We start from the raw sequence: 11,006 nt of genomic DNA, 5'->3' as shown, positions 1-11,006 counted from the left end.
TTTGTGTCGTTTCTGTAGAAGAGGCAATAGTTGGAAGCGGAGTTGCAGTTGTAGGAGAGTTTGTCGTAACCACAGTTGTAGATTCAGTTGTTTGTGCCGTTTCTGTAGAAGAGGCAGTAGTTGGAAGTGGAAGTTTAGTTGTAGGTGAGTTTGTTGATTCAGTTATTTGTGCTGTTTCTGTAGAAGAGGCAGTAGTTGGAAGTGGAAGTTTAGTTGTAGGTGAGTTTGTTGATTCAGTTATTTGTGCTGTTTCTGTAGAAGAGGCAGTAGTTGGAAGTGGAAGTTTAGTTGTAGGTGAGTTTGTTGATTCAGTTATTTGTGCTGTTTCTGTAGAAGAGGCAGTAGTTGGAAGTGGAAGTTTAGTTGTAGGTGAGTTTGTTGATTCAGTTATTTGTGCTGTTTCTGTAGAAGAGGCAGTAGTTGGAAGTGGAGTTGCAGTTGTAGGTGAGTTTGTCGTAACCCCAGTTGTAGGTTCAGTTGTTTGTGCCGTTTCTGTAGAAGAGGAAGTAGTTGGAAGTGGAGTTGCAGTTGCAGTTGTAGGTGAGTTTGTCGTAACCCCAGTTGTAGGTTCAGTTGTTTGTGTCCTTTCAGTAGAAGAGGCAGTAGTTGGAAGGGGAGTTGCAGTCGTAGGTGAGTTTGTCGTAACCCCAGTTGTAGGTTCAGTTGTTTGTGTCCTTTCAGTAGAAGAGGCAGTAGTTGGAAGGGGAGTTGCAGTCGTAGGTGAGTTTGTCGTAACCCCAGTTGTAGGTTCAGTTGTTTGTGTCCTTTCAGTAGAAGAGGCAGTAGTTGGAAGTGGAGTTGCAGTTGTAGGTGAGCTTGTCGAAACCACGGTTGTAGCTTCAGTTTTTTGTGTCGTTTCTGTAGAAGAGGCAGTAGTTGTAAGTGGAGGTTCAGTTGTAGGTGAGTTTGTTGTAACCACGGTTGTAGGTTCAGTTGTTTGTGCCGTTTCTGTAGAAGAGGCAGTATTTGTAAGTGGAGTTGCGGTTGTAGGTGCAGTTGTTTTAACCACAGTTGTAGGTTCAGTTGTTTGTGCCGTTTCTGTAGAAGAGGCAGTAGTTGGAAGTGGAGTTGCAGTTGTAGGTGAGGCTGTTGTAACCACAGTTGTAGGTTCAGTTGTTTGTGACGTTTCTGTAGAAGAGGCAGTAGTTGGAAGTGGAATTGCAGTTGTAGGTGAGTTTGTCGTAACCACAGTTGTAGGTTCAGTTGTTTGTGCCGTTTCTGAAGAAGAGGCAGTAGTTGGAAATGGAGTTTCAGTTGTAGGTGAGGCTGTTGTAACCACAGTTGTAGGTTCAGTTATTCGTGTCGTTTCTGTAGAAGAGGCAGTAGCTGGAAATGGAGGTTCAGTTGTAGGTGAGTTTGTTGATTCAGTTGTTTGTGTCGTTTCTGTAGAAGAGGCAGTAGTTGGAAGTGGAGGTTCAGTTGTAGGTGAGTTTGTTGATTCAGTTGTTTGTGCCGTTTCTGTAGAAGAAGCAGTAGTTGGAAGTGGAGTTGCAGTTGTAGGAGAGTTTGTCATAACCACAGTTGTACGTTCAGTTGTTTGTCCCATTTCTGTAGAAGAGGCAGTAGTTGTAAGTGGAGTTGCAGTTGTAGGTGAGTTTGTCGTAACCACAGTTGTAGGTTCAGTTGTTTGTGCCGTTTCTGTAGAAGAGGCAGTAGTTGGAAGTGGAGTTGCAGTTGTAGGTGAGTTTGTCGTAACCACAGTTGTAGGTTCAGTTGTTTGTGCCGTTTCTGTAGAAGAGGCAGTAGTTGGAAGTGGAGTTGCAGTTGTAGGTGAGTTTGTCGTAACCACAGTTGTAGGTTCAGTTGTTTGTGCCGTTTCTGTAGAAGAGGCAGTAGTTGGAAGTGGAGGTTCAGTTGTAGATTCAACTGGAGTTGTTGATGCTGGTGTTGTTGTCTCTGGTGCTGTTTGAATAGTGGTGCTACATAATACTGTTGTTAAAAAATGAAAAGTAACATTCATTTTAGAGCAATTGTCACATGTAAATAAGTAATAAGAGATATAAAGAATTTGGATGATCAGTAACTTACAGACCTAAACTTAACACTGCAATTATCAGTGCTTTTTTACTCATCTTGGTAGTTGTCAAATAGATCACCTATAAACATATAATGCAAAACATTAGCAAATATGTAAGTAATGTCATAATTTTTGGCATGTCAAGGTCAAGGTAGTATTTGTTTTAGATAAAAGACCTGCTGCAACATCAACACACAATAAACATATAACATACAACATTAAAGGGGTCATATGACGTTGTTAAAAATAACACAGCTATCCAGTGCGTTTTGATTGGCCGAATACCTCAAGCGTGTGTCGGAACTGTTACGCCCCTCACCATACTGTGATGCCGTGTCCCGGCCGGAGCGATGTGACAAAAACATTAAAACCCATTATAGTGCTGCACACATCTGGATATTTGGGTTGAAGTGTTCTGGAACAGTGTAGTAAATACAACTTAACAACTGATTTCTAGTCATGTCCTATTTTGGAAGACCAAACAAAGTAGTTTCGCTTTCACAACGAAACACACTGCGGGCTAGAGTGAGCTTGAGAACGGCGCGGCCGGCGGACTTGCGGCAACCACATGTGACGATCCCGGGCTTCGTCCACGGTGAAAGCCGATCCGGCGATCCACAGCGCGAAGTTGATGTATTTCCTCAGCGACCAGCACGGATAAGCACTAGGCATGACGAATCGATATCGTCCTCTTTTGGAAGGCCAAACAAAGTAGTTTCACTTTCACAACGAAACACACAGTGTCTCCACGGCATGGCGGCAGCGGCAACAATACTACAGCGAGAATAAAAGTTATGCCTTCTTTCTTTGCGTGAACATTTGGGTGGCGTTATGCAGATCTTCCCACATCGTGACGTAGACATGTGGGGGCGTGTTAGAACGAGCCGTTTTAGGTAGGCGTGGCTGACTCTTAACTTTTATAAAGAATATCTCTTTGGATTTGAGACTTTAGTCTTTGCAACTTTACAGATCTTCTTTATGCACCGAGAGCTTGTAACACTCCAAAGAGAAAGGAAAAATTGAAATCGCATCATATGACCCCTTTAAGAACCAATCTAATCCTACATCATAAAAACAATACCAGTGTCAGTGACAGTCTGGGGAAAAAAACTAACTAATAATAAAACACCCTCTTTCCAGATGACTTCTTTTCATAAAAGATTGTTTTCCGTAAAGTAATGATGATTTGTCATTTTTGCTCAGTTCACTTAAATTAAGATGATAGTAGTTATGAATAACAAAAAATGAGGGAAGAATTACACTACCATTCAAAAGTTTAAGGTCAGTAAGATTTTTTTTATATATTTTTAAATGCATCTTATGCTCATCAAGACTGCATTTATTTAGAAACACTATAAAACAATACTACAGTGAAATATTAGAACAATTTAAAACAGCTGTTTTCTATGTGAATATCTGTTAAACTGTAATGTATTTCTGTGATGCGCAGCTGTATTTCCAGCATCATTACTCCAGTCTTCGGTGTCACATGATCTTCAGAAATCATTCTAATATGCTGATTTGCTGCTCAAGACACATTTCTGATTATTATCAATGTTGAAAACAGTTGTGCTGCTTCACATTCCAGTGTAAATTGCCACTGTTCATAAATTGAATGCATCCGTACTGAATAAAAGAAAAAAAAAATCTTACTGATTCCAAACTTTTGAATGGTAGTGTAGATAAGAACTTAAATCAAAATGATGAAATAAATTAATTAGAAATGTAATTTTTTTCCGACATCAAGAGTTTATATGTGATCATAAAACTTACATTCAAAAATATTAAATATGCACACAGTTAAGTACATACATTTTAAAATGTAAAACATTAGACTTCATCATGCTTTCCTTATGTTTCATAGCTATTAATTTTTAATTTATTATTGTACTCTATTTCATTTCACTGCATCTTGACCTTTAAACAATTAACAAAAAAATTTAACTTAATCACTCATTCTTGCTGTTGAAGTGTCAGCCATTTATTAAATGTGTTTTGTGCACAAGGTCTGCTTTTGTTTAACCCTTATGTAATACATTTATTTGTATAGCGCTTTATACAATTGTTTCATAGCAGCTCTACAGAAATAAGCAGGAAAATTATGGAATGACTTAAATTTCAGCCCTTAAAGCAGTTCTACAGAAGTCAATGGTCATTATTCAGCTTTTTTCTGTGTTAAAAATAAATGAATAATGCTAAATATATATAATACTAAAATCATAAATTAAATTATAACAAATAATCTCAGAAACTATTTATATATGGTTATGAGTATAAATCAGGATGGATGGCTATAGTCATACACAAACAAGTCAAACTCACCCGATCCATTTTGTACCTCAGTACAATTTCTTACAAGTGAAGTTGTAAGTCCCTTGATAAAAGCAGGTAAACTCATGCTCTCCTCAAAGTCCATGTTTATATTAGCCCTGTTTCGAGTCACATGACACAAATCGCATAGTTGTCAGTCTAAGTGGTGGTGCATTGTTAATCCATTCCATCTTTAACCAAACTGGTTATACCTACGTATCCAACAATGCATTCCTCCCTAAGCATGCAGTCTTATGAAATGCTGACGTTGAAACCAAGAGTTAATGGAGTGTTAAGCAAGTGTTAACTCATATTGTAGACTGCTATAACAGTGTAACAGTGTATTGATTGTTGATCATTCATTGCATGTTAATTGCAAACATAATGTAATACCTTTTAGAACAATGTCTTGCCAAACTTGTATGTGTTTTATTTCTTGTGTTGAACACATTGGACCCCATTGGCTTTCATTGTCTGTACAAATAAACACCAAATGCACAATGTGAGAGTTTGAAATGACATGAGGGTGAGTAAATGATGACAGAATTTTTATAGTTTGGTAAACTATGCCTTTCATTATGGCACAATGAACTGGTTGCGAAGACGAAACAAAGAGGAAAAAGGGAGGAAAAAACAAATCCAAGATGACGGAAAATCAAGTTGCTGCTTTAACTGAGTTGTGTTTACTGAGAGTTCATCTGGTCATGAAGTTTTGTTGTCGAGATGAGGAACTGATATCACAAATCTTTCAAAGTTGTTGTGCAGGTTTTCGTGATAAAGTGTTGCATATTATCAAGCCATCCCATCCGTTTGAGTTTTTCCCAGATGATGGGTTGTAATTTTTCCAAGTTGTTCTATAGGTATCATGTTAACTCATCTTTGAGATCAGAGTGACCTTTAATTTGGCCCACCATGCGAAATGATACGAGAAAAGGGGGAAAATGGTATTGTTGCGATAATTACTATATTGACTTATCGTACAAAATATGGACATGACCGCGATAAGTTTTGGTGATGCAATATTGCCCATTGTGTTCACATGCATGTGTGTTTACATAAAAAAATGAAGTTTGATTTTTGGCCTTTCATAGGAAACAGTTTGTGCTCCTCTGTTTTAGATCATCAAATCCAACAGTCTTCAAGCTTACATAATCTGTGAGGTGTTTGCATATCCGTCTATCTATCTGCTAAAGCAATACGGTCAATCCGAATGTGCTTTTTTCAATCTAAAAAGATTTAATCTGACATATTGTACATATATCAATATGATCATATATCAAGATTTTATAGCAGCTTACACATGAGGAAAATCACAAGCAATTTGTCGTTGGAACATACAATATTCCTAGAACACAATTTTAAAATGAAAATACAAGATTAGTATGTAAGCGACAAAAGAGGTGAAATATTATAATGAGCAAAAGGTTTTGCATGTTATTGTTTATATGCATAGATGATTTTCATTTATAGACATTGCATAATTTAAACCTGTGGCACTACAACAAATAGAATAACCATACACTATTTCTATGTACAACCTTTAATATATTTGATACATCGTTGAAATGAAAGTTAGTCTTAATTAAACCAACATTAAACCTGTTCTTCCATCTCATTTTGGTTTCAGTCTTTGTTTGTTTGTTTGTGGGTGTGTGGCACTTAGTCATATGATCTGCTTGACGTTCAGTAACCACAAAAACATTTCAGCTTCTACATTCCTTATATTCCAGATCTGTCTCCATTAAGATGCGTTTAGCTGGAAGTTTCTGTTTTTGGCTCTTCCACATCTGTCGAGGAGCCAAATATATGCTCTCTGACTCACACACTTTGCTTTTAAATCAGTTTATATGACCGTTTCATGGTCTTGAAACTGTTTTCATCACTGTGACTTGATTAACCAATGGGTAATTAAAGGTGATTGTTTTAAACACAGGTACTTTGGGAGTGTTGAAGACAAAAACAGTGGTGCTTTTCACTGAGTTCGCAGAGTTATCTGCATTTCCGTCTATGCTGGTTTTGCTTGACAATGGTGGCTTTGTTAGACCTGCTGGTGTTGAAGATATGTTGTTTGACCAGGTGTCTGAGATTGTAGTACCTTCTGAATCAGACCTGTTTAGCCCCGTTTGAGTTAATATCCCCAAAGTTGAGTCTCTGTGTTCATGAGCTAATGGAGTGGTGACGGGTTTTGAGTCATTGCTTGTGGCTGTGATAGGAGATGGTGGTGGAGAAATTGGGTTTAAGGAGGTCTGAGTGTTCGTTTTTTGGTTTTCCTGAGTGGTTGGAAACATTGAGGGCGTGTTCATAGATGTGGATTTTGAATCAGATGTCACTGCTTGTCTTGAAACTGTTCCCTGTAAAGCAAAGAGAAAAGGAGAATGGTTGAATAAGAGACCCACACTGTGCGCTTTTACAGAAGAAGGCTTTGAACAGTTAATACCACTTAACTGGTTAACTATAGTAATGGTATATGGTTTAACATCACATTATATGTAATTTTACTGTGAAATACTATTAATTTAATGGTTTTTGCTATTAAAAATGAATTACCTAAAATCATTAATAGGACAGAAGTCCCTGTGTGATGCATCACATATGAGAATATTTTATTTAAATAGTTTTGTATTTTCTGTTATTTAGTTAATGTTTATTGTTATTTTAGTGTAGTGTATGTGACCCTGTGCACTGTATATATATTGGGTATGTTTTATAGAAAGGCCATATAACTTTCTATTTGACAACCTGTGTTATTTTAATTATCAGTATATTTTAAGCTAAAATGCTACTCTTTGTAGTTCAGGTAGCTCAAGACGGTTTTGTTCTTAATAGAACAAATAGAAAAGAGATTTAAATATTGGTCAATATTTTTCTGCTAATAAATTTAAATATAGGTCAGTTTTGTTTAAGAGATTTAAATAGTTGTCTATATTGTTCTATTAAGAGGTTAAAACATTGCTCAAAATTGTTCTATTAAGGTTCAAGTTTCAAGTTTAGTTGCACCATTAAAACAGAGACAGCTGACCAAAGTGCTTTACAACATCAACTAAAAGAAGCAAAAGAGTGATGCATTTTGGACCAATTGAAGACGGGCCAAAGAAGTGGTATTCATTCCACAATACAATGACTTACAGTAATCTAAACATTATGAAATAAAAACATGAATCACTCTTTCAAAGTCTTGAAAGGAAAGAAAAGGCTTGATTTTAGAAAGAAGATGGAGATTAAAGAAGCAAGATCTAACCACTGAATTTACTTGTTTATCAAATTTCAACTCGCTGTCAATCAAGACAGAAATTTATTAAGAGATTTCAATATTGGTCAATATTGTTCTCTGAAGTGATTTAAATGTTGGTCGGTTTTGTTCTATGAAGAGATTTAAATATTGTTCGATACTGTTCTATTAAGATAATTAATTATCGTCAGTTTTGTTATATTAAGTGATTCAAAATTCAGCTGTTTTTGTTGTCAGCAAGCGTAAGCAATTCTCAAAAAGTATTAATGACAATATGGCTGTTTGTCGCAAGGTGTATTCTGAAGAAGTCTGAAAACTCTGATGCTCAGTCAAATGCATGATGATTCAAAAGTACAGTATGACTTGTGGTTTGCTTGTGCAGTTTGTGCATGTTGTGAAGAGAACAGTGCCTGAGTTTGCAGATGGTTGGGAACCAGCGTTGCTGTTGTTGTAGATGTTCCATGTAGAGTTGATGCTCTGAAAGCAGTTACAGTTCTTTGTGAGCGCTCTGGGTTGATGAGTTCTGGTGTAGCTGTAACTTCCACAGGTATGTCAGGGCTTGAGGTCTCAAACAGTGTTGTTGAGTCTAAAGACATAACCAAACTAGGATTTAGTGTTGTATCAGTTGTTGTGGACTGAGATGATTGCGATTCTGTCACAGGTGTTGGAGTTTCTTGACTGTCAGTCAGCAGATTTTCTGACTGAGATGACACATTGTGATTTATCAAAGTGCTTTTGAAGTCTGTCAATGTAAATTCAGTCCCTGTTGTGTTACCAGAAAAGAGCAAAAGCATTTCAGTTCCAGGTTTAGAGTTACTTTCTGTGGCTGATGCAGTGCCGTTGATGATTGAAATTGCATTTGTAGTAGATTCTGCGTGTCTTTTGATAGTTGATGCCATTTCAGTATCAATTGTGTCATCTGGTGGGTCAGTTATTAATGATTCTGGCATCAGCTCTGTGACACTTCGGGAAGTTTGCTTTGTATTTGTAGCTGAAATTGATGTTGTAAATGAAAGCTCTGCAGTGTATGCACTGTCTGGAATGATTGGTAGTGTGGCAGCAGCAATTGTTTGAAACATTTGTGTTTGCAGGTGGTTGATAGATTTAGTATGTAATTCATTTGCAGATTGGTAGATTGATGGTGAGTCAGACTCGGTTCTACTTGTGTTTGTGATGTGATTTGGTTTTGAGGTTGTTGTGAAGATGGATGAACTTGAGTCTGTATTTATTGTAGTCGCAATCGTTGTAGTTGTCAATTCAGAAAATGCCGTCTTCTTCGTGACACATATGTTGGTTGAAGTTTCGGTTGTTGGCTCAGGGTTTTGGGTACCAGTTAATGTTCCAGCAGTCCAAGAAATGGATATATTGCTGTGTGATGTTTGCTCTACGTAATTCTGTGTATTGGAATCAGTGGTGGTAATGGAATCATTGTTTGCATGAATTGAAGTCATTGCTGGTGTCTCAGATGTTGTTGATGTGTCCGTGCTAGATGTTTTAGCACTTCCTGTTGAAATTATCCCATGTGCAGTGGCATTGGTTAATGGCTCCATTGTTTGAGTGGCAGTGCTTTGGTGGTTTGATGTTGAGTCAGAAGTGTCGCTGAGAGAAGTGTTCTTCAGTGGTGTAGTTGCTTGAATGGCGGGGTAAGACTTGGTTGTACTTGTAGTTGTGAGGGGATTTGGTTCTGAGGTTGTTGTGAAGATGGATGAACTTGAGTCTCGAGTTGTTGTAGAGGAAATTGTTGTAGTTGTCGATTGATTTGATGTGATGAACACTTGAGTATTGTCTGATGACTGAAGCTGTTGTGTTGTTGTCGCAGTGGAGTATGATGTTCCAGAAGACACATCAGAGGACGGAAATGAAGATCCTGTATTTGTCGTAGTCGCAATCGTTGTTGTTGTCGATTCAGAAAATGCCATCTGCTTCGTGTCAGTACTGTTGGTTGAAGATTTGGATGTTGGTTCAGGTTTTTGGGTACCAGTTAATGTTCCAGCAGTCCAAGAAATGGATATATTGCTGTGTGATGTTTGCTCTACGTAATTCTGTGTATTGGAATCAGTGGTGGTAATGGAATCATTGTTTGCATGAATTGAAGTCATTGCTGGTGTCTCAGATGTTGTTGATGTGTCCGTGCTAGTTGTTTTAGCGCTTCCTGTTGAACTGATCCCATGTGCAGTGGCATTGGTTAAGGGCTCCATTGTTTGAGTGGCAGTGCTTTGGTGGTTTGATGTTGAGTCAGACGTGTCACTAAGAGTCATTGTCGATTCATTTGATGTGATAGAGACTTTAGTATGGTCTGATGACTCAAGCTGTTGTGTTGTTGTTGCAGTGGAGTATGATGTTCCAGTAGACACATCAGAGGATGGAAATGAAGATCCTGTATTTTTTGTAGTCGCAATCATTGTTGTTTTCGATTCAGGAAATGCCATCTGCTTCGTGTCACTACTTTTGGTTGAAGATTCTGTTGTTGGTTCAGGTTTTTGGGTACCAGTTAATGTTCCAGCAGTCCAAGAAATTGATATATTGCTGTCTGAGGTTTGCTCTACATCATTCTGTGTATTGGAATCAGTGGTGGTAATGGAATCATTGTTTGCATGAATTGAAGTCAGTGTTGGTGTCTCAGATGTTGTTGATGTGTCCATGCTAGTTGTTTTAGCATTTCCTGTTGAACTGATCCAATGTGCATTGGCATTGGTTAAGGGCTCCATTTTTTGAGTTGCAGTGCTTAGGTGATTTGATGGTGAGTTAGAAGTGTTGCTGAGAGAAGTGTTCTTCAGTTGTGTTGTTGCTTGAATGGCGGAGTAAGACTCGGTTGTACTTGTGGTTGTGAGGGGATTTGGTTCTGAGATTGTTGTGAAGATGGACGAACGTGAGTCTGGAGTTGTTGTACAGGAAATTGTTGTAGTTGTCGATTGATTTGATGTGATAGACACTTGAGTATTGTCTGATGACTGAAGCTGTTGTGTTGTTGTCGCAGTGGAGTATGATGTTCCAGAAGACACATCAGAGGACGGAAATGAAGATCCTGTATTTGTCGTAGTCGCAATCGTTGTTGTTGTCGATTCAGAAAATGCCATCTGCTTCGTGTCAGTACTGTTGGTTGAAGATTTGGATGTTGGTTCAGGTTTTTGGGTACCAGTTAATGTTCCAGCAGTCCAAGAAATGGATATATTGCTGTCTGAGGTTTGCTCTACATCATTCTGTGTATTGGAATCAATGGTGGTAATGGAATCATTGTTTGCATGAATTGAAGTCATTGCTGGTGTCTCAGATGTTGTTGATGTGTCCGTGCTAGTTGTTTTAACGCTTCCTGTTGAACTGATCCCATGTGCAGTGGCATTGCTTAATGGCTCCATTCTTTGAGTGGCAGTGCTTTGGTGGTTTGATGTTGAGTCAGAAGTGTCACTAAGAGTCATTGTCGATTCATTTGATGTGATAGAGACTTGAGTA

At 38.0% G+C, this 11,006-nt stretch overlaps 1 protein-coding gene and 1 long non-coding RNA gene across 3 annotated transcripts in view; one reads left to right on the top strand and one right to left on the bottom strand.

The window, feature by feature from the left end:
* Window positions 1–1,847, top strand: part of LOC107670412 (uncharacterized) — a 2,378-nt gene extending 531 nt beyond the window's left edge. Inside the window, exons 1-3 of one of the 2 annotated variants that reach the window (XR_001632091.1) lie at window positions 790–900; window positions 1,351–1,413; window positions 1,579–1,847. This is a non-coding gene — a long non-coding RNA (uncharacterized LOC107670412). Of the gene's footprint in view, window positions 1–789; window positions 901–1,350; window positions 1,414–1,578 lie in introns of those variants that run through there. The other variant, XR_001632090.1, reaches the window with a different exon arrangement.
* Window positions 1,848–5,761: 3,914 nt separating this feature from the next.
* Window positions 5,762–9,784, bottom strand: LOC107670398 (serine-rich adhesin for platelets-like). Its single transcript, XM_016462994.1, has 3 exons — window positions 8,719–9,784; window positions 7,967–8,142; window positions 5,762–6,678 (listed from the first exon to the last, which is right to left on the bottom strand). The coding sequence occupies exons 1-3, from the start codon at window positions 9,752–9,754 to the stop codon at window positions 6,184–6,186; spliced, it is 1,707 nt and encodes a 568-aa protein (XP_016318480.1). The 5' UTR covers window positions 9,755–9,784; the 3' UTR covers window positions 5,762–6,183.
* Between the last annotated feature and the right edge of the window lie 1,222 nt (window positions 9,785–11,006).

Source organism: Sinocyclocheilus anshuiensis, unplaced genomic scaffold, assembly GCF_001515605.1.
Source record: "Sinocyclocheilus anshuiensis isolate Anshui unplaced genomic scaffold, SAMN03320099.WGS_v1.1 scaffold1033, whole genome shotgun sequence".
NCBI lineage: Eukaryota > Metazoa > Chordata > Actinopteri > Cypriniformes > Cyprinidae > Sinocyclocheilus > Sinocyclocheilus anshuiensis.
This window is presented reverse-complemented; position numbering and strand designations above follow the sequence as displayed.

Coding starts and splice junctions, on each gene's coding strand:
- LOC107670398 (XM_016462994.1), bottom strand. CDS start 9,754: ATGGAGCCCTTAACCAATGCCACTGCACATGGGATCAGTTCAACAGGA. Junction 8,143..8,718: donor AAATCACATCACAAACACAA/GTAGAACCGAGT, acceptor TTATGTCTTTAG/ACTCAACAACACTGTTTGAG. Junction 6,679..7,966: donor CCAACCATCTGCAAACTCAG/GCACTGTTCTCT, acceptor TTTGCTTTACAG/GGAACAGTTTCAAGACAAGC.